Source organism: Dasypus novemcinctus, chromosome X (assembly GCF_030445035.2).
Source record: "Dasypus novemcinctus isolate mDasNov1 chromosome X, mDasNov1.1.hap2, whole genome shotgun sequence".
Lineage (NCBI taxonomy): Eukaryota > Metazoa > Chordata > Mammalia > Cingulata > Dasypodidae > Dasypus > Dasypus novemcinctus.
The window spans coordinates 22,113,290-22,136,324 of record NC_080704.1 but is presented as its reverse complement, the minus strand read 5'-3'; the positions used below and the strand labels follow the sequence as shown (position 1 = coordinate 22,136,324).

Here is a 23,035-nt window from a genome sequence, read left to right as displayed (position 1 = left end):
TGCCAGAGTCACCCAGGAGGTGAATAGCAGATTTATATGTCACCCCGAGAGCCGGGACTTCTAAGACTAGAATTCTTAACTCCACATACACTCTACTTATTCCCAACTGAGTTGACCACCCAGGGCCCCTGTGGCGGGGAGACTCAACAGAGAGTTTGTGGGGTCTTGAGGAGAGGTGTGAGGTGATCTCATCTCTTACCTTGGTGATACTGCCTGAGCTGAAATGAGAGAATATAAGCTGACTGGATTGTATGAGCCTCTAGCCTTTATTATAAAAGGAAACTTTAAAAGGGGGAAAAAAGTCACCTGTAGTCCCATCCCAGAGACAATGGCTATTGACATTTTAGACTGTTTCTTTCACATATTTTTCTTGTATATGGTTTTGATTGGTTTTTGTTGCTTTTACATAGCTGTGATTGAACTGTACATCATGCGACTTTGTCTTTTAGAAAAAAATACGTTAACTCTGTAAACATGTAATGGATTCCCATTTCAGAAAATGTGGCAAATGTTCACTACCTCCACAGGTATTTTCTGAGCACTTGCCATGTACCAGGCTCTGAGCTGGGTGCTGGAAATCATCTATACCAGGACCCCAGGAAGAGCCACTGTAAATATAATTCTAGTCTTTTAACCCTCTTCCTATGGGAACTCCGTAGGTTCTTCTGTAAACCTACACCTTCTCTAATAATCACATATACATAAACCCTCTTATATGTCAGGATATGTGTGTGGGTGTTCATGACTGCCTGTGGTTTTCAACCTGCTTCTGTCCCTTAGTATTGTAGCACACAGCGTTTGTCCTTGTTGTTATTAACCATTTATGACTGTTATTTTCAAGACTTTTTAAAAAGTTCATCAAGTACCATGATTTTTTTCAACTGTTCCCTTATTTATAAAAAGATTCTAGTTCTTTTTAATTTTTCTTTATTATAAATAACACTGTGCTAAACATTTTGATGCACAAAACCTGTCTGTGTATTTTGGACTACTTATTTTTATTGTAGTAACAGTAAATATGTAACGTATTTCTCATTTTAACCACCTTCAAGTGTACAACGCAGTGGTGTTCGTTACATTCACAATGTTATGCTGCCATCAACACCATCCATACCAAAACTTTTCCATCATTCCAAGTGGAAACTCTGTATCAATGAGGCATTAACTCCCACATTCCCCATTCCCACCATCGACCCTGGTACTCTGTGGTCTTTATTTTGCTCTGTGGTTATTCATATTCTAGTGATTTCATATAAGCCGACTTGGGCAATATTTGTCCTTTTGTGTCTGGCTTATTTTGCTCAGCATGATATCTTCAAGGGTTGTCCATGTTGTCACATGTACTAGAACTTCATTCCTTTTTACAGCTGAATGATATTCTGTTGTATAGATAGACCATGTTTTGTTTATCCATTCATTGGTTGATGGACACTTGCTTCTACCAACTGGCTATTGTGACTAACACTACAGTGAACATGGGTATATAGATCATCTGTCTGAGTCCCTGCTTTCAGTTCTTTTGGGTATTTACCTAGAAGTGGAATTGCCAGGTCATACAGTAATTCTATGCTTAACTTTCTGAGGACCTGTAAAACTGTTTTCCACACTGGCTGCATGATTTTACATCCCCACCAACAATGCACAAGGGTTCCTATTTCTCCACATCCTCTCCAACACTTGTTATTTTCAGGGACTTTTTATTAATAGCCATTCTAGTGGATGGCAGGTGGTGTCTCATTATGGTTTGAATTTGCATATCCCTAATGGATAAATGATGGTGAGCATCGTTTCCTGTGCTTATTGGCTATTTGTCTGTTTTCTTTGGAGAAATGTCTATTCAAGTACTTGGCCCATTTTTTTTTTTTTTTTTTAGTTTGTTACAAAAACATAACTTTAGTTACTTTATTTATTTATTTTTTTAATTTTTTTATTTTTTATTGACTTTGTAATAATATTACATTAAAAATATATATGTGAGGTCCCATTCAACCCCATCCCCCCACCCCCCCTCTACCCCCCCCCAACAACACTCGTTCCCATCATCATGACACATCCATTGGATTTGGTAAGTACATCTTTGGGCACCTCTGCACCTCATATACATTAGTTCACATCATAGCCCATACTCTCCTCCATTCCATCCAGTGGGCCCTGTGAGGATTTACAATGTCCGGTGATTACCTCTGAAGTACCATCCAGGGCAGCTCCATGTCCCAAAGACGCCTCCACCTCTCATCTCTTCCTGCCTTTCCCCATACCCTTCGTCCACTATGTCCACTTTTCCCATTCCAATGCCACCTCTTCTATGTGGACATTGGATTGGTTGTGTCCATTGCACCTCTATGTCAAGAGGAGGGTCAGATTCCACCTGGATGCTGGATGCAATCCTCCCATTTTCAGTTGTAATCACTCTAGGCTCCATGGTGTGGTGGTTGTCCTTCTTCAACTCCATCTTAGCTGAGTGTGGTAAGTCCAATAAATCAGATTGTAGGTGCTGGAGTCTGTTGAGGCTCAGGATCTGGCTATCACATTGTCAGTCCAGAGATTCAAATCCCCTAAATATATCTTAAACCCCAACATTAACTGCACCTCCAGCACATTGGCATGAAAGTCTTATGAAGGGAGATCCCATCTGAGTCCAGATTCATCACACATAAACACCATTTCCAAAGAGGAGGCCCATTTTTTTTTATTGGGTTGTTTGTCTTTTTGTGGTTGGGTTGTAGGAGTTCTGTATATATTCTGGCTCTTGAATCCATAGCAGATATATGGTCTCCAAATAGTTTCTCCTATTCTGTAGATTATCTTTTCACTTTCTTGAAACTATTCTTTGATGCACAAAAGTTTTTAATTTTCATGAGATCCAGTTTATCTCTTTTTCTTTTTGTTGCTCATGCTTTTGGTGTAAAGTTTCAGAATCCAGTGCCTAATACAAGGTCCTGGAATATTCTCCTATGTTTTCTTCTGGGCGTTTCGTAGTTTTAGGTCTTATATTTAGGCCTGTCTTACATTTTGAGTTAATTTTTATATGTGGTGTGAGATAGGGATCCACTTTCATTTCTTTTGTACATGGATGTTCAGTTTAGCCTCTTCCTCTCTTTTTTCTCCTTATGCAATTCCCATAACACTTGTATTGGTATGCTTGATGCTGTCCCACATGTTCCTCGGGTTTTGTCCTCTTATTCTTTCTGCTCCTCAAACAGAGATTATAAAAAGAAATCAAAGTGAAAGATGTAGCTCAAGTGGTTGAGTGCCTGCTTCCTATGTATGAGGTCCCGGGTTCAATCCCTAGTACCTCCTAAAAGCAAACAAACAAATGAAAAAACCAACTCTCATTGGGGAGCAGATGTAGCTCAGTGGTTGAATGTCTTCCTTCCCACATATGAGGTCCTGGGTTCAATCCCTGGTACCTTTTTTAAAAAATTTAAAAAGGAATCAAACAAATATTAGATCTGAAGTCCACAATAACAAGGTTTAAAATTTCCCTAGAGAAGTTCAATAGCAGATTGGAGCTGGAAGAAGAAAGAACCAGAGTGAACTTGGAGATAATAAAAAATTATTCAGTCTCTTTATTGAAAACTAGTTTTGTTTGTATACTGTTTCCCTGATAGCTTTAGTTTTTGTCCATGTTTTCCTTTATTTCTCTGAGCACTTTCAAGTTTTGTCTGGAATGTCAAAAGTCTGGTCTTCTTCATTGATGGATTCTGATGTTTTCCTTTGTTCCTTGAATGGGCTGTCATTTTCTGTTTCTTTTTATGCCTCATAATCTTTTGTTTCATACTTTACATTTTAATGTTTTAACTCAGGAATTTAGTCTCTGAGGTGCCTATTCCTTACGTTTGTATCCAACTAGTGATATGGCAGAGATTTTCTTGAATGCCAGGAGCCAGCCAAATCAAACAAAAAATTCTGCTCACATTCTTTGCAGATTGGCTTTGTGTTCACTGGTGTTCTCTTTCAAAGCTTAGCCCTCCTAACAGTGAACTTAAAGAATAGCCCGAAGACAAACACAGTGTGCCCTCCAGTCTTTTCTGAGCACATGCCTTGTCCTGGGTATACACTTGTGGCTTTAGGAATTGCCCCATTTACACAGATCTGAATGCTTCCTTTCCTCCCCATAGTTTTTCTTCCCAGTCCCAGGTGCTCTATTGTATGTCTTAAAGTCAATAATCCTTTGCTGCATGTCATTGCAATTTGATTGTTTCTTATACTGATTTTGCTGCCCACAAACAACTTCTGCACGCAGGGCAAGTTCTGGGGTGGTAAGCCAGGGATGAGGATCCTGGCTCAGTCCTTCAGGCTGCCACCTGATAGATTGGTACAGATGTCCATGCATCCCAATTTGTATGTAGGGGTTACTCTGCCCCCATCAAAACAGGGTAGCATGGGGAAGGGCCAGAAAGGGCACCATGAAGTTTTCCTACTATTTTTGCCTTTTTCTTTCAGTTGGTATTTGTCCAGTTTGCTGGAAACCTTTAACTGTTTTCTGAAGCTCTGAGAAAGATGATTCTGCCTGTTTTTACTGGTTGTTCAAAGTTTCTGTGGGAAGACAAAACCTGGGAGTGTCTCGCTGTGCCACCTTAGATTCTTTCTTTAACATAGACTCCCAGAACTGGTTCTAAGCATATAAACATTTTAAATCCTATCGATATACATCCTGTTTTTTAATTATTTATTTTTACCTTATGCCACTCCACAAAGGATTTGAATTAACTTATAGCCATCCATTTAAAAGAATAAAATAACTGAGAGTGATAATAATGGTAGAAAAGTAATAAAGTATCCAAAGTAAGATTAGCACAGCAATACACTCTATTGGAGTTCTCTGGTCCTTTGAGACAAGCTTCACATTTGACTGGAAGCTTCCTAGCTGTCAAATCAAAGAGGGAAGCATCAGCTCCAATGTGCATAGTTACCAAAATACGCAAAGAAGGTGGTCTGAGATATATGTAATCATTTACTGAGCACTGATTGTTTTCCCCACCAATACCCCCTTTGACTTACTCCCCAGCTGCCCACAAAGGTGCTTTAAGCCTTTTTGTCAAATGGCAACTTTAAGCCATCCTACCCCATGGCAAAAAAAGATTTTCTCTGACTTAGTGGCCTCTCTCCCCTAGGCCAAACATGTGTTCTCATAAGCTTTGGTCCTCTGTTTTCCTACAAGGACAGTACTATCTGTGAATATATCTTTAAGTCAGTTAGTTTGGAGGATGACAATACCAAATCATTCAGGCTCTGTGAATACCTAAAAATAATATTAAGGGCCCTCGAGGACTTATTTCTATATATCTGGGGAAAGGAAGAGTTTTAAAACTTAAAATGATTTCCTACTAATAATACTGCATTTCTAAAGCAGTTCTTTCAGAAGACATTCAAATTAGTGGGTGCTGGGGCTCTGACAGTAAAATATTTTGAAGTACATAGATTTTCTGAATCTCACCTCTCCTCTGAGCTTGGAATCTGTCTGAGGGAGTGTGACCCATGGGGCTAGAGGATGTAGGGGTCTTCTGCTGTGGGAAACGCAGGCTGGGGGAAGCACAGGGCCCTGTAGCTTTAGGAGGTTGAGGTGAGGCAGAAAATAAAGGCTCTGCTGCAAAATTCCAGCTGCTGCTCCTTTCCCAGGACAGGCCTCCATGCTTCACCTGGACTTTTATTTCTACCTAGCTCTTAGAAGGCCGGCAGGTCTTACAGTATACACCCAGAGACCGGTCTCGGAGCCGGCTTTTCTCTCGATGGAAGCTGAGCCATTGGGCTCAGCCTGGTTCTCAGGCCACCTCTGCTCACCTGACTCGGGGGTGACCTGGGCTGGTCATGTTTGAGGTTAAGAGTCAGCACAGTTCGGGAACTGAGGAGGGCTTACCTCCTTCCACTGGTCCTTCTCCACCATCCCCAGGATATGTGTGGCATGCCGAAGGCCACTCCCCCCACCCCTTCTTGAGTGAGAAGCCCAGGAGTCTGCCTTGCCAACTCTGTCTTCCATGGTTCCCCTTCTCTCCAGGGTTCTAGGTGTCCTGCTGAAACTTTCCCTTTGCCCGCATTACCTCCAGGATACACTGGTATGCTCATGCGTGGCCTGGCCTTTGCCAACTTTGCCAGCACTGTTCCTCTCACTACCCACTCGCCTTGCATCTCTGGCCACACCAGGCACCCTCACTCACATTTGGGTCCTTTCTCCATCGTGTCTCTTACTAATATGTCCTCTCCCCCTTTTCTTCCAAGTCCCAACTCTAATGCCACCACCGCTGAGTGTCCTTCATGCAGATTGCCCCTGTACCAACCCAGTTCTTTCTTCCCATTGTACTTTGACACCCCTTTGTCATAAGTACCCTATGCCATGTGGACGTGCCATCGTCTGTTTCTTTCTCCCGTTTAGGTACCGTCTGGCTTGGCCCTCTCAATACCCCTGGCATAATAGGTACTGACAAATGCTTCTGGAATAAATCTAAGTTACTCATTGTGCAGCTCACCTTCAGGCCACAGTGACTACAACAAGTTGTGTGCTTGACTCTTTCTGTTGCTTTGCGGGAAACAACTGCACGGCTTCACCCTCTCCTTTGGTGGCCAAGGGTCTTTTCCTATGTCACTGCTGTCACAGCCCTTGGATCATCTCCTTTGGGGCTTATCCTCCCTTAAAAGGTCAAAAGAGCTGCCAAAAGGAATGTGGAGGAAGCTTCTGCTCGTGTGTGAGTGGGCAGTGTTTTTCTCATCATTTTGAAAGCCTGCTCCCATCCCAAAGGGCCCCTCCTAGCCCAGATACAGAGGGAAGTCGCTGGTGTCCTGGGCACACGGGCACCCACCCAGGAGCCGTCTAATTTTACCAGCCTCGGCCCCTGTGCCAGTTTTCATGCTGCCAGATCTCAACACACCACCTTGCTCCTGTCAACAGCCTGCCTGGTGTCTCCACCCCAGACAAGAAAACGTTTTTCTCAAGGTTACAAGTGGCTGACCTTTGACAAGCAGCATTGGCTGAATACCTTGTTCCTTAAAGGGGAAGTGCCCAGTTGTTTGCTGGTTCTCATTTGGTGATGGGGCAGGAGCAGGCTCTGCGTCCCACCCTGCGTCCCCAGCAGGAGGTTTTGTGGCTGAAGGCGTATCGGCGAACAGTCATTACCAAAATAGCCATCTTTGAAAAGCGTGTGCTGGCTGGAGAGGGGCTTCTGGAATGCGGGCCGGTATGCGCCAGGGCCCACACAGCGAGACAGCTTGTTGGCTGCGTTGCAGACCACAGCACCCCCACCCCACGCACAGCGCGCTCCTTGGCGCGTGCAGCAAGAGAGCTGACAAAATGGCAAGGACACACACCGATCATTAACTGCCCGGACTTCTTCTTTGAACGTAGGGGTGACGGTCCAAAGATCGACTTGGTGGGCAGCGCGCTGTCGGGCATCCTGGACAAGGACCCCTCGGACCGCGGCAATGACATTGGTGAGTACGGGGTGCGCCGGCACGCCCTTTTTGCAGCGTTACGCAGGGACTGCAGATCCCCGGCTTGCCCCTTCAGGCAGCGTGAGGAGAAATGACACAAGCATTTTTGGTACAAGCGTAACAGCCCTCAGCGGGTTTTCTGTGCTACAATTTTGTAAAGAAGGGACCTGCCTGATGGGCAGTTTCCATATTAAAACAAAACGCCTGGGGTTTTTACTCTCCCTGGCTTTAGGAGAAATTCCTTGTGAGTTCTAATGACAAGAATCGAAGAACCAAACCTTTCTCTGGAAGTGGGCATTAGCACCTGGGTTCATATTTTCCAGGGATTTATGTATTGAGTCTAGAAGGATGAATGGTCCCAATTGCATAATGGCAGAGTTTACTATAGATATGGCACCAGGCATTTTGCATTTGTTTAAAATGAATTTTGATGTGCTGATTACATTTAGTTCAGTAAGTGAGCGAGGTTTCCCAAAGTCAAAATATCACCATGCCATAAATGGGGAAGGGTCCCCGGGGAAAACCCGACCAGGCCCTTTGAGGATGTGCGTGGGTGAGGGCTGCTGTTGCTTCCCTGGTGGCCCCACGTGGGGTGACATCCCTTTTAAGGATGTCCAGATTCAGGGACTGAGTTTTGTTTTGTTTTCTTTTAGCTTTACCTTTTTTATTTCTCCCTATCATAGTCGTTAGCATATTCTCATATTCAACATAATATAGAGGACTACATTTTGGAATTCACCTCTTTAAAAACTTAAACCTTTTATTTTGAGATAATTGTAGATGCACATGCACTTGAAAGAAAGCATGCAGAGAGGTCCCGTGTACCCTTTACCCAGGTCCCCAGTGGTAACATCTTGCATAAACGTGTTTTCACGATATCATAACCAGTATATTGACTTTGATACAATCCACCAAACTTATTCAGATTTCCCACGTTGTATTAGTACTCATACATGTGTATTAGTACTCATACATGTGTGTATGTGTGTGTGCTTTTCATTCTATGCAGCTTTATCATGGGTGTAAGTGTGTATATCCACTACCACAGTCTAGATACTCAACATTTCATCACCATTTTCATATCCACCTCCGCGCCTCCACCTTCTCTAACCCCTGGAAACCACTGTCAGAGACTGCTCCCATGTGGAGTGTTTGCAGCATCACCTGCATTGGTGGTTCCACTTAGAAACAGACATCCAACAGTCAGCAGGCCTTGCCAGAGGCACCAGAGAGCCTAACGGGAATGTTCTCCTGGCCTGGTGGCAGTCCTCCGGGGCGTGCTGTTTTCTTCTGAACTAGTTAAGAGAGATGCGTCTTTGCCACTACTAGCCTGTGTTCTCTGGTCTCATCTTGTGAAGGCTTGGGTGTAGGATGGGCATCTGGGACTGTAAATACCAAAAGTGGTTGCCCTCTTTCCAGAAACTATTTTGCATCCTTGGTCAGCCTTTGAGAAGCTCAGGCAGAAATCATAACCATGAACTTCTGACAGCTCGGGCTGGTGCAATAGTAACTGAAATGCTGGGCCCCTGGACCTTTTGACCCTGGTGAGAGGGCAGGCAGGAGAGAGCAGAGCAGTGATTGGCGGTGAATGAGAAAGAGTCATCAGAGCGGGCCTGATGCCGTTCTGGTTCTACACCACCGTTTAGTATTTGGATCTCATTTTAAACCAGAGGAGCCGATCGGCAGTGTGCTGGTGAGGGTAACGTGGGTTCTCACGCAGGAGGGGAGGCTTTCTCCCACCCCTGGCTAGACAGGGCTGTGTGTCTTGCTTGTTAAGCACATTAGCCTTTGACCCTTGCTATCTTTGAGTCTGGAGAGCACGGAGGTGGCTATCTCCAAAGTATGAATCACATTTTTTTTCAGTCTGACAAACTGGTTTGGAAATGTTGAGGGCATCGATCTGTATGTGTGTGGGGGGCGGGGGGGGGGGGGGAGTTAGTCTATGGAAACTTTTCATACTGCGTAAGCTAAGCACCAGTTGTATGCGTTCAAGAGCCCAGAAAGACAATGCAGAGATTTGATTCTCGCTCACTTCACCAAGAAGACATTAATCCCAGAAGACTATAATTCCTCAAGGTAAAAATTGAATAAATGTATCACTTGCATGCTAAGAAACAATACTTGGCGGCCCTGTAAGCAACCAGTAAATACTTGAGGACTTATTTTGTGCAAGGCTGCATGGGTACAAAGGCCCTCACCCACACGACCTGCCTTCCAGGGGCTTTTGGTCTATTAGGGCCCCTGAGATGGCAGGTCTGTAGATGTGACACGTGCCTGGTGGAAGGTAAATGCTGATCCGAGGGGGCGATGTTCCCTGGGGCTGGGTGGTGGGGAAGGCTTTGGGAAGGGAACGGGCTTATCTGGACCTCCAAGTTGGATTTGCCTGGGTGGGGTGCTGCAGTGGGGGCTTTGGGCTAGGATGGAGCAGGAGGTGACTGGGAAAGGTAAGTAGGGACCAGACTGAGCTTGAGGTAAGTGAGTTTGTAATGGGTTCTGTAGGCAGTGGGAGCCATTGATGGTTGACACCAAAGTGACACTATCAAGTCTAAAAATTCCCATAATAACTTGCAGAACATTGTGGGGCCAAATCAGGTGAAGGAAAGATGGGTGTCAAGGGGGCAGGTTATGTGAGTGTGGGAGATAGTAAGAGCCAGAAATGAGCTGGTCACAAAAGATCTGTGAAAAGAGGTAGATTTGAAAGCAGCAGTATAAGATGATGACCGGTAGGCCTTAGTAACTGATTAGATTGGGGAGCAGGGAGGAGGCAAGAATGATTTGCTGGCCCTGAGGTTTCAGGGGTGAGTTATGGGGAAACAATATGACTTGGGCAGAAATGAGCATGTTAGGAAGAGGAGCTGGTTTAGAGGAAAGCGTGAGGAATTTAGTTCAGCAGGTTGACTTTGACATTTGACCTGACATCCCCAGGTCAAGGCTGGATGGAGGCTGGTGTGGGGCCAAGGCTTGAGATTGGGAGCTTCCTGCTGGGGAGACGAGAGGGCGGGATCAGAGCTCGCAGGCCTGGGTTGAGTGCCGACTCTGCTGCGTCCTGGCTGGAGGGCCTGGCTTAGTCATTTACGCAGCCTCTCTGCGCTTCAGCTTCTTTGTCTTCAAAGAATAACGACTCTACCTACTTCCTCAGACTGGTTTCCAGAGTTATGTAGCCCCAGCCAGTGGGATGGAGAAAGATATACCTGTGCATCACTAATGTTGTTTGCGTAGTGGTTACAGTTGGCTCTGTGAGAGAATTGAAAAAATGGAGGGCTGAGGACAAACCCTGGGCAGAGTCCACATTTTATAGGGGAAGCCAGAACTCGCAGCATCATAGAGATCAAGGGAGGAGAGGATTTAAAGCAAAATGCTGGGATGCAGATTTGGCTCAATGGATAGAGCATCTACCTACCACATGGGAGGTCCGTGGTTCAAACCCCGGGCCTCCTTGACCAGTGTGGAGCTGGCCCATGCGCAGTGCTGATGCGCGCAAAGAGTGCCATGCCACACAGGGGTGTCCCTCGCATAGGGGAGCCCCACACACAAGGAGTGCACCCCATAAGGACAGCCGCCCAGCATGAAAAAAGCGCAGCCTGCCCGGGGGTGGTGCTGCACACACACACAGCTGACGAAGCAAGATGACGCGACAGAAGGACACACAGATTCCCAGTGCCACTGACAAGAATACAAGCAGACACAGAAGAACACAAAGCGAATGGACACAAAGAGCAGACAACTGGGGGGCAGGAGAGGGAAATAAATAAATAAATCTTTTTTAAAAAATGACAACGACAACAAAAATAAATAAATAAGCAAAATGCCTTTCAGCCCAAAGACAGAACTGCAGGTGGGTGGGCCAAGGAGAACAGGACATTGTGGAGGGCTGGCCCTCTGCAGCGCTTCTTTGTATGTCTTCTTGGGTGGCATTTGTTCATTGCTTTGAATCAAGGAGGAAATTATTGGTACCAGAATTGGTTGTCAGTGATTCAGACCATTGAAGCTGTCCAAATGTGGGCTGCAGTAAATAGCATCGCACAACCCAGAAAGCCATTGGAAGCCATCGGTGTTAACTATAAATACATCTGTGTTTCCTCCTAATAAAGCTATAATTTTAAATTATTATAATATTAAATTCTAGAACATGGCTTTGTCATATCTAGTGTAGGCAGCTACCAGCACTTGTCAGCCAGCAATTACTTAGAACAGAATCAATTGGTCCAAAACTACATTGATGTCAGTTTGAGAAATCGTTTGTATCAAACCATGCGGTCATATTTCAAGTAACGTAATCAAAAACATGGATGAGCTCCAGTGCAAGCCTGTGCATGAATAGAAATGAAAATTAAATTTTCTGATTTTCTCTTGCTGACGGAAGAATCTCTGTTCCGACTGAGTGGGAGATTAGAGGTCGCAGAGTTAAGTGCCATAACATTTACTTTTATTGTGCCATATATTGTAGTTCCTCCCACACGGCAGGATTTATTGTTATACTTCAATACTACAGAGATTCTCAGTTCCTTTCCCACTGGGGCACATGGCAATAGGCCTCCAGATGGGAAGCAGCCTTTGAACTAAGCCATCTCATGTGAACTAATTGACTTAGAGAAAGCCCTTCTCCTTCCTCCTTGGCTCTTTGGCTTCTTTGTTTGTACTGTTTTTGTTTGTTTGTTTGTTTCATTCTGTTTGAAACTCAGCAAACATTCTCCGCTGGAGTCCCAACAAACTTTTTCCACTTCCATCCCTTTTATGACTCACACTCCCTGTTCACTTGAGGAAGGTGAGGACTCTCACCCAGCCCCATCTTTTCGATCTGACCCACAGATGCACACTCACATTTGGGGGTCAGGTGTCGCTAGCTTTAAAGTAGATGGACCTAGAGCACGTGACCACTTTAAAAGCTGTCAAGGCTAGCTCTGACCTGTCCTCTGCTCTCCCTGGGGCCGTGGCCCCTTGGACCAGGAAATGTAACTTACCTGCACCACAGGAAGGCTCTGAAGAGCTCATCGATCAGGTGATGACGCCGTTCTAAAACTGGATTGTGCACAACTCTGCAAACTTAATAAAAATTATTGAGTTGTATAATTAAAATGGGTAGATTTTAGGGTAAATAAATTATATCTCAGTGAAGCTATGAAAAAGGAAAAGGAGCTAGTTAAACTTTTCCTAACACTCACTTTGAGGTCCCAATGTTAAAAAAGATACATACGTAGCTGATTTATAAGTATGGGGTTGGAGGTGCCACTTTGCTTGACTTTATAAAATAGTTGTGTTTATTTACAGTGGTAGCCACTGTATTTGTGTTTCTGTAAACCAATCTATTATAGGGCGAATGTTTTAGATGTATTAAGAAAGCTCTCTAGAAGCTGGTTGAGAAATCATTTTGTAATGCCAACAAGTCCCCTGAGGTTGTTAAATGTACTTTTTTATATAATATTCTTAAATTGAGGCATGCCTGGACATTGATAAGTAGCCAGTCACAGCTGTGGCAGCAGAATAATCACAAAATGTTTTAAAGACTTAGGAGTGTTTTCTGAGCATATTTGGGGGTAGCACGTGCCTTTTTTTTTTTTTAAGATTTATTTATTTAATTCCCCCCTTCCCCCCGGTTGTCTGTTCTCTGTGTCTATTTGCTGCATCTTGTTTCTTTGTCCGCTTCTGTTGTCGTCAGCGGCACGGGAAGTGTGGGCGGCGCCATTCCTGGGCAGGCTGCTCTTTCTTTCACGCTGGGCGGCTCTCCTCACGAGTGCACTCCTTGCGCGTGGGGCTCCCCTATGCGGGGGACACCCCTGCGTGGCAGGGCACTCCTTGCGCGCATCAGCACTGCGCATGGGCCAGCTCCACACGGGTCAAGGAGGCCCGGGGTTTGAACCCGGGACCTCCCATGTGGTAGACGGATGCCCTAACCACTGGGCCAAGTCCGTTTCCCAGCACATGCCTTTATAATCTTTGATTCTTCTTTGAGGTCCAATTTGCAGATAATTGCTTCTGAGGAATATGGACATGTGTGTCATTTTCTAGTGTTAGGATTATTCCTCCACATTAATCTCTGTTGATGCCAATTTCCTGAAGTTACAGTGTGAGAATAATAGCAGTGGGGAGTGAACAAGAGGAAGGAAAGAAGGAACAAATATTCACTGGGTGCCTACTAAAACGTTCTGCATCTATTTTTTTCTCACCATCAAAACAGCACTGCGAGGGAGGTATCGTGGTTCTCGTGTTCATAGGGGAGGAAGGAGAGAAAAAGGAAAGCCAAGTCACTTGGGCAAGGTTAGCCCGCGAGTAGGTGTTAGAATTGCATTTGAAACCAGGACTCTCTCACCCACAAGCCCAAACCTTCCAGGGCATGAGGTTGGTCTGTATCAGGGCTTCTCAAGCAAGGGCGATTTTGCCCCCCAGAGGATGGTTGGCAATGTCTTGAGACATTTTCGGTTGTCACAGCTCACGAGAGGGATGCTACTGGGTGGAGGCCAGGGGCACTGTTAAACCTCCTGCATGGCACAGGACCGCCGCCCCCAAACAAAGAACCATCCAGCCCTGAGACTGAGAAACCCTGGTCTACGGCAGGAATCGATGGTGAATTGGGAACAGCTGGACCGAGGACGCGCTCAGCACAGCCTTGTTCTCCCCGGGGCGGCCTAATTTCCTGAGAATCCCTATAAAACACAGCTTGAAGATAGCTTCAGAGCTTTTGGAAACTGGTAGCCTTATATACAAAGAAGGTAAATGTATTTGAAATAATAAACGTAAACATTGACCAAGTATGTGGACATGAGACCTTCTTCAGAGTTGTGGCAAGTTCCTTGACCTGGAAAAAAATTGGACAGTTCGAATCTGGTTTTCACATGGAAACAGTGTTATAGCTGGGATTAGATGCTTTCCTGTGGTTTAATACCCAATGTTTTAGAACAGGACAACAGACGTGTAATTTAATCAATGCTAAATTATAGATTTGTACTCAGTATAGTAAAGCTTTATATGAAGCAATTTAATAGTGACCAGTAACAAAATGCTTTTCATAGGACACCAGATATTTTTCAACAAGCGACTTTACCGTATTTTGTAATTTTTGCCTTTTACTGTAAGAAATCATTTCAAAGGCTGTTTTTTGGACAGATTTTGGGGGAAGACTTAGATTCCCTGGCTTAGGGCTATTGGTTTTTCCTTCTTTATATTTAAAATGCCCCTTTTGGAGCTGGAGAGCCAATTGCTGGTCCTTGCAGCATTTCAGGTCTTTGAGTCATTTCTCAGTCAAATAGGACGTGTCCTATGTCCTGCCTACCTTAAGAGCCCCATGAGTGACATTTGGTGTGCTCCTGGGGCTAGTGCATCTGACACGAGACCTTTCATGGGAGCCACAGCTCACGCTTACAGACACCGCCTCCTTGCCATTGACCTTTAGACATGTCCTTTGGGGATCATCTCTCCGTGCAGAGGGGAGCGAGATGTGGTTGCTGTCGTACCCCCATCAAGTCCGTGTATGGGAGTGTGGGGTGCGGATGTGCAGACACCTGTAACTCTAGTTCCTCTCGGAGGACATGGTTTGTAATCAAAACTTGAGTTTGCATCAGGAGCATTTGAGAAGCAACGTGCAGTCTACAGGTGTGATACAAAAGCAAAAGAGATTGTGCTTAGGCTCAAACACTTCGTCCTAAGGGAGTGAAACAGGTTGAACTTGGGATTGATTTGTTGTTAGCCTCGTCAGTCCTCTGAGCATCTTTGGTTCCCTTATCACACTCATCGAGACCCAGCCTTGGCTGCTGTTGATTTGGAAGAGGTTCTCAAGCCTCCCCTGGCCACCCACTTTTCACCTGAGGCTCGCCGGGCTCACAGTGTGGGTATGCCACGGAGTCAACACGGCTAAGCCAGCAGCCGGTGCTGATCTCAAAATCATCCCGCGTTCCTACAGGAAGTGCGCTGGTTTTGAGGCCTCTGTACTCCCAAGAGCCTGATCCCAGATGTAAACTCAGTGTCTCTGCTTAGAGACCTTCACAGTTAGAAGCGTGTGTACACCCAGAACCGAGGTGCTCACCTCCAGTTGCTTGTCCCCCAAGGCGGCAGTCCTGGCATTTGGCAGTCTATCGTGTTGGCTGTTTGTGCTTGGTTTTGAGGGGTTTTACAAGCATCTTCTACCTCATCCCGTCTGAAAAGTGCAAAAGCAATGAATGTCAAAAAGTGCCAGTAAAAGGGGAACAGATGAAGCTCAGTGGCTAAGCGCTTGCTTCCCGGGTACAAGGTCCTGGGCTCACTCTCGGTACCCCCTAAAATAAAATTTAAATTTATTTATTTATTTATTTATTTATTCAAAGTGCCCATCAGAAAAGTCTCATGAATACAAGAAGAACACAGGTGGAGGTTAAACAGATCAATGTGGGGAGAAAATGGGAGTGATGTATTTGGCAGTATGACTTATTCCCAAACACAGAAAGCGAACTGTGCATAACATGGACAGTGCCATCCACGCCCAAGCCATCTGCCGCCGTCAGCCTGCAGTGAGGAAAAGCGCTGGTGAACGAGGTAGGTGGAAGAACTTTTGTGGACGTAGCTGGCACCAGCTCGCATGTCTCTTGGCTCGGATAGAGTCACAGTGCCCTGTAGACCCGGGGACTTCCAGCCAGCCCCAGAAGCTCGCCTGCGTGCCAGGGGTGCCACATCCTCCCGTGATATTTTGTTGCCCCCCTCTCTGACCAAAGCCCTGGCATTCTAAAATCATCCTGATGGCTTGAGTGGTTCATGCTGAGGCTGTTGTCAGCTTGGAGAACAAAAATCTGGAGGTCCACACAGTGGATTCAAGGTTGTCTGTAAACTGCAGAGAGGTTTTTATATATATAGTAACCTTTGCCACACCCGCAGAGTGCTCAACAGAGGCCTCTGCGCCGAACATGAACGTGGAAGCAAGAAGGGAACAGGTGACGCCCAGCTCGCTGACTGCACATGGCATTTCTTTGGCGTCTGTGCCTCCCTCCACCCACTGGCTGTGGGCTCATGGATTAGCAGAGCCCTGCTACTGCTTCCGTTCTTCTTGTAAAGGAAAACCAAACCATGCTCGCTCATGCTCCTCTGTCATACTGAAAGCATTATGGGCGTACTTACACTTGAGTAAAGAGGAGAGTGGAGTTATCAAAATCCTTAGGTAGCATGGTCTCTCGTTAAGGTGCTACCTTTGATTCATTAAATGGGAGAAGTGATTAGCAGCTGGTGAGTGAGGTTGGTGGGCCCCATTAGAAGGTAATTGGATCTGGTGGTGACAAACTAAGGTTCTGGTGTAAGTTAACAGCGTGCCCTGATTTCAAGCTCAAAGAAGATTCTTTACCTTTGCAGTGACCTATAGTGAAGCTCTTCCCTTCCCTAGGCCTGAATCATCCCTCCCTGTGGTTCATACTCCTTGGAATTTCACAGGCTCATTTACCAAAAAAAAAAAGGCTTTTGATTTGGGGGACTCCTGACTTTTATTTTACTAATTAAGCACATTCTGAAAACACGTGCCATCTACTGTTAGAAAGGCTATGATTGCCAGGTTTAAAAATTGAACAAATTTACCTTAATAGGAAGCTCACAGCTTTGACCTTATTGTTTTTAGTGCTTCCTGGACTGGTGATAACTTTGTCATCAATACATACCAGTTCTGGAGTAGCCTTTGAAAACCAAAGGTCCAGCACATGCCTGCAGAGATGGAGGGTAGGGACGGGGAAAGGGGAGAAATGAAGGGTGCAAGTAGAAAGCCCCAGAGAGAGCCAGGTGTTGAAATAGTAGCCCTTGTGACAGCTCACCATCCAGGTGTGTACAATTAGCATATTAATTTTAAAAATAGAGATGGAATTCCCTGTGTTTTTAAAAAAATATGGGATGTCAGATTTTTAAGTACACTTGAAAAAACTTTTATCCCAGCCATCTTCCTTTTGAAAAAACTTTTATCCCAGCCATCTTCCTTTCCCCAATTTTATAAATGAGATGAGGTAGCTCATCTAATTACTAAGCTGATGAATAGAAACCAATTAGTCCCCTTCTGGCAGTCAAGAAGGCCCCCATTCCTCCCAGTGTAGTTAAAAAATCACTGGAACTGGCCCAAGGACAGACATATAGACCAGTGTAATAGAATTGAGAGTTCAGAAATAACCCTTCCTATGGCCAATTTATTTTTAGTGAGGGCACCAAGTCCGCTTAATGGGGAAGAAATAGTCTCTTCAACAACTGATCCTGGGAAAACTAAATATCCATATGCAAAAGTATGACAGTAGATCCCTACCTCACATCATATACAAAAACTAGCTGAAAATGGATCAAACACCTAAATAAAAGAACTAAAACTATAAAACTCCTAAAAGAAAACATAGGGAAGTGTCTTCATGAACTTGTATTAGGCAATGGTTTCTTAGACTTTATACCAAAAGCATGAACAACTAAAGAAAAAATAGACAAATGAAACTTCATCAAAATTAAGAAACTTTTTACATCAAAGGACATTACCAAGGAAGTGAAAAGTAAAAAGAGAATCTATAGAATGGGAGAAAATATTTAGAAACTGTATATCTGATAAGGGTTTAATATCTGGAATATATAAAGCACTGCAATAACTCAACAGCAATAAAATAGGGAAGTGGATTTGGCTCACCTGATAGAGCATCCGCCTACCACATGGGAGGTCCAGGGTTCAAACCCAGGGCCTCATGACCCATGTGGAGCTGGCCCATGCGCAGTGCTCATGCACGCAAGGAGTGCTGTGCCACTCATGGGTGTCCCCCACATTGGGGAGCCCCACGCACAGGGAGTGCATCCTGTAAGGAGAGTCGCCCTGCATGAAAAAAGTGCAGCCTGTCCAGGAGTGACACCACACACACGGAAAGCTGACACAGCAAGATGATGCAGCAACAACAAAAAAGAGACGCAGTTTCCCAGTGCCGCTGACAAGGATACAGGTGGACACAGAAGAACACACAGCAAATGGACCCAGAAAGCAGATAACTGGTGGGGGTGGGTGAAAGGAGAGAGAAATAAATAAATCTTTTTAAAAACAACAACAACAATAAAACAACCTAATTATAAAATGAGCCAAGGACTTGAATAGCCATTTCTCCAGAGAAAATACACAAATGGCTAATAAGCACATGAAATGATGTTCAACATCATTAGCCATTAGGAAAATGCAAATTAAAACCGTCATGAGATACCACTTCACACCCATTAGAATGGCTGCTATTTAAAAAAAAAAGGGAGAGGATGTGGAGAAATAGGAGCCCTAATGCATTGTTGGTAGAAATGCAAAATGGAGCAGCCACTGTGGAAAACAGTTTGGTTGTTCCTCAGAAAGTTCAGTTTAGATTTACCATTTGACTCAGCAGTCCCACTTCTAGGTATTGAAAGCAAGGACTCATATTTTTACACTGATGCTCATAGCAGCAGTATTCACCAAATTGCCGAAAGGCGGAAGCAACCCAAATGTCCATCAACCAATGAATGGATAAAGAAAGTGTATATATATATATACAGTGGGATATGATTCAACCATGAAAAGGAATGAAGTTCTGATATATGTGACGATGCGGGTGAACCTTGAAGACATCATGTTGGGTGAAATAAGCCAGATACAGAAGGACAAATATGGTATGATCTCACTGAGCAGAAATAATTAGGATATGCAAATTTATATTCAGCAAGTAGAATACAGGTTACCAGGCACAGAAGTAGAGGTGAGGATTGGGGAGTTAATGCTTCATTGGTTACAGAGTTTGTGTTTGGGTGATAGTCACATTTTGGTAATGGATGGTGATGATGGTAGCACAACATGGTGAATGTAATTTGCACCACTGAATTATATACTTGAAAGTGACTTGATTTATTTTAGGTTGTATATATGTTACCAGAATAGAACTGTACGATACAAAGAGTGGCTCCTAATGTAAACTGTGGGCTATAGTTAATAATGCAGTTATAATAATACTCTTTCATTTGGTTGTAACAAAGGTACCATACTGATGTAAAATGTAAATAAAAGGGAAAAATGGGGGGAGGGGTATATGGGAACTCTGTGCTTTCTGTATGATTTTTCTGTAAACCTACATCTGCTGTAATTAAAAAAAAAAAAGCCCTGGGCTTCAGGTCAGGAGGAATTTCCTCCCTAAGCTTTGTACTCGGCATAATTTTGGTTTCCGTGTAATCCAGGACATTAGCATGTTGTTTCACGCATACATTAAAATATTATATTAGGAGTGTCAGACTGCTTCTCTTTTATCCAACTAAAGTGCTGTTTAAATAAGATGAAGTGATATTGTACATCTTGTTCCCCGAAAGGAATCATGCCCTCTGAGCTGTGTGATTTTGATTTTTTCATCTTTAAATTAGGGCGTTGGAGGAAATGATCATTTAGGGGCCCAGCTCAGCATTGCAATCTGTTTCCCTGATTCTAGTCATTTCTTTCAGCCGAGTTTTCTGGACCTTGAAAAACTGCTCTCTTGGTAGCCTCCAGTTCCTCCTTAAAATTAAATAGCTATTTGCCCCTTTACCTCTGTTCCTTTTGTTCTGTGAGTTCTTTTCACCTCCAGTTGATAATTTGGCCCTTTCTAAGATCTAATCTAGGGTTAATTGGCTTAATGATGTTTGCTTGTAAAAATTTTGCTGGCCATATGGGAGTTTACATAACTCTCAAGGGTTTATGGGCGTAAGTATTTGTAAAGTTGTTTTAATAATTCACTCTATCTTTTTTGGAGAATTATTTTGATTTTTTTCCCACCGAAATTCTTACAGAGGAATGTAAAATGGTAGGATGTTTGCCATCCTAAATACATTTGTGTTCCTAAAGCAAGCCCTTATAAAGAGACGAGATAATCCCACAAGTCGCCAGGGAAGGCAGGTGGTATGTCAGATAAACTCTGGGTTCTCAGGTAGTGCACCTAGCCTTGAACCCTAGCCCTGCACGTTCCCGGCTGAGCGACCCTTGGCACTCCCCTGCCCTCTTCCAGGTGATGAGGTTAGTGATGCCCACCTACCTTAGAGGGGTGCTGTCAAGTCTGAAACATAACGATGTGAAGTGGCTGGCACAAAACAGGCACTTACTGAGCCGGAGTTGGTGGAGCTGCAGTTCAGCTTGAAGTAAGCAGCCCGGCGCCTCAGCCGGCATTCTCATCAGGACAGCTGCCAGCGGGAGCACGCCAAGCCCTGGAACACGGAGCATCATCCGCTGAGATCCTTGGGGCCCCATCTGAAATCACTTCACACATAAGCTAGTCACTTGCATTTTTCTTGATTTTAAATTGCTTCTATTTCCCTAATTACAAAGGGAATAAGTGCTAACTTTAAAGACACGAAAGAACACAGGAAGTTAGAAAGTGAAGATCACCTTACCTCCCCTCCCTCTCCAACAGGGGTTCTTAACCTTTTCTGTTCCACGAACCCCTTACTAAGCCCACACTCTCTTGTGTATTATTTAATAAATATATCACACCTGCACCAACACGTCCCCACAAGAAGAATGCTTTTTTCGAATTTCAAGTCAAGCTCACGGACCCCTGGTTAAGAACCCCTGCTCCCCAAGATAATCACTGTTAATTTGTTATAAACGCTTTCCGAAGTCTGTCTGTGGATGGATGGATGCATGGATTATTTTATAAAAATGTGATCATGTTATACACATGATTCCAGTCCACACTTGTTTATTTTTATACTAAATAATGTATGTTTGGCTTTTTTCCACATGTCACATAGATCAATCTTACACTTACAAAGGCTACACCATAACCAATTCTCTAGAAGCAGTGCTGCAAAGAACATCCTAGGACAGTGATCTTTAAAGTGGACTGCCTGTACCCTTGGGGGAGGGCACCTGGAGACTTCCCAAGGCCATTGGCATCTTCTTATGTGCTCTTTCTTCAAACCCACAGGTTTGAGAGCCCTGGTGTCACCCAGCTTCTCCTCCTCTCCCACCCCTCTCCCACCTACACAGGAAGGCCAACCCCTTCCCCCCCCCCCCCCCCCCGCCAAGGTATAAAAACACCTGGTACAAACTAAGAGACAATTTCTAAGATCAGTGTTGAAGTTGAGGAATTCAATGATTCTATTGACTGGACGAGAAATCTGTTTATGCATCAGTTTTCTAATTCTTTGCTTCCAACAACATGAACACAAGTAGTTACATTGTTGATAGAATTCTTGATGATGCTAGACCGATGTCTGATTTTTGTATATAACTCAGAAGGAGTTCAAAGGATTGAGTGATATATTGACAACAAAATTCTTTCTGTTCCAATTGCTTTCTACTTATGTGAACTAAGTTTCTTGTCACTTACATCTATAAAATGAAAAGTAGGAATAGAGTCCATGCCAAACTGTCTCATTCTGGTATTAACTAATAGTCATCCACAAATACATGGAGGATTTGGGGGAAAAGCCCAATAAAATTCTACTTTTTTTATGATTAAAAATTATTTATCAAAATGTGTGGTATGTGTGTATATGTATGTTTTGATGGTTTGTTACTAATAATACTCATAATAACTCAGTCCAGATTATACTTAGAGCTTTATGATTTCAGGAAATAAAAGAAACCAGAGATTTCAATTTAATTTAAATGTTTTATAGCAGAAACAGATGAATTAACAAAAGACTTGAGAGCGTTAATATGTATTACATTAGAATAAAATTCTAAAGTGGAAGTACAATGGAAATATGAATTCCAGGAGGTAAAAGAATGATGTAAAATTTCCAATTGTTAAAGAAAAGCTTACTCATGATTTTTAAAAATCTATGATGGTGGTTGTTAAATTGCCATGGTGTTCAAATATAATGTTTAATATATTTAAGACAGCACTATAACAGTTCCATTTTAAAATAACAATGCTTGGAATATGGCAGAAATTATATCCTTTGTAATTAAAGCAGGATATAAAATTTTAGATGTCATGACGTAGAAGGGGATGTGTGGGTTTTGAAAATTACCTCGGAGGCGACACTGACAATACAGTCTGAAGACCACTGGCCTCATAAATATATCATTCCACTCTTACGTAAATATTTCTATGAGCTAATTTCCAGAAGTGGAATGGATATATCTGAAGGTGTGCCCATTTACATTTTGTGATCGGTAGCACCAAATGGCATTACCGAAAGATTGTGCCAGTTCACAAGCTTGTGAATAATGGTGTAACTGCTCTTTCCAACAAGGTAATGCATTGTCTATTTAGTAAATGATTTTGGATGGCAAATTTGGGTCTGTAGTGAGCAATTGGTGAATAAACGCAAAAGCAGTAAGTCACTTTTCCCCACTTCCATCTCTCCAAGTGAGCCACTTCCTCTCCTCAGTGTTAGACTTGAGTAAGATGTCCCCCTCTTTCCCTGATGCCTTCCACTGACCTAAATCAGGTCCCAGGCTGTCATCACTACTTGTCTTTCAGAGCAGCTGGCACTATTTGTACTTATGTATCTAAAATGTCTGTCTCTCTCAGTGGACTCCAGGCTCCATGAGGGCAGGAACCCTGTTTTGTTCACTCCCGTGTCCCCCCCATGCCCAGCCCAGGGCCTGGCCCCTGGTGCACACTCAGCAGATATGCACTGCCCGAAGGGCCTGAGCGTACATGGGAAGAAACGCTGTTTAAATTTCATTTCATTTAAAGAGCCACGCGTGGCCATATTTCAT

At 43.8% G+C, this 23,035-nt stretch overlaps 1 protein-coding gene across 4 annotated transcripts in view; it reads left to right on the top strand.

Moving 5' to 3' along the window:
- The window catches only part of SH3KBP1 (SH3 domain containing kinase binding protein 1), a 388,056-nt gene that overhangs the window by 342,392 nt on the left and 22,629 nt on the right, over positions 1 to 23,035 (top strand). For all 4 annotated transcript variants that reach the window (XM_058292032.2, XM_058292030.2, XM_058292029.2 and 1 more), the window contains one exon: positions 7,340 to 7,425. In XM_058292032.2, coding sequence (XP_058148015.1) covers positions 7,340 to 7,425 — 86 coding nt within the window. The remainder of the gene's footprint in view (positions 1 to 7,339; positions 7,426 to 23,035) is intronic.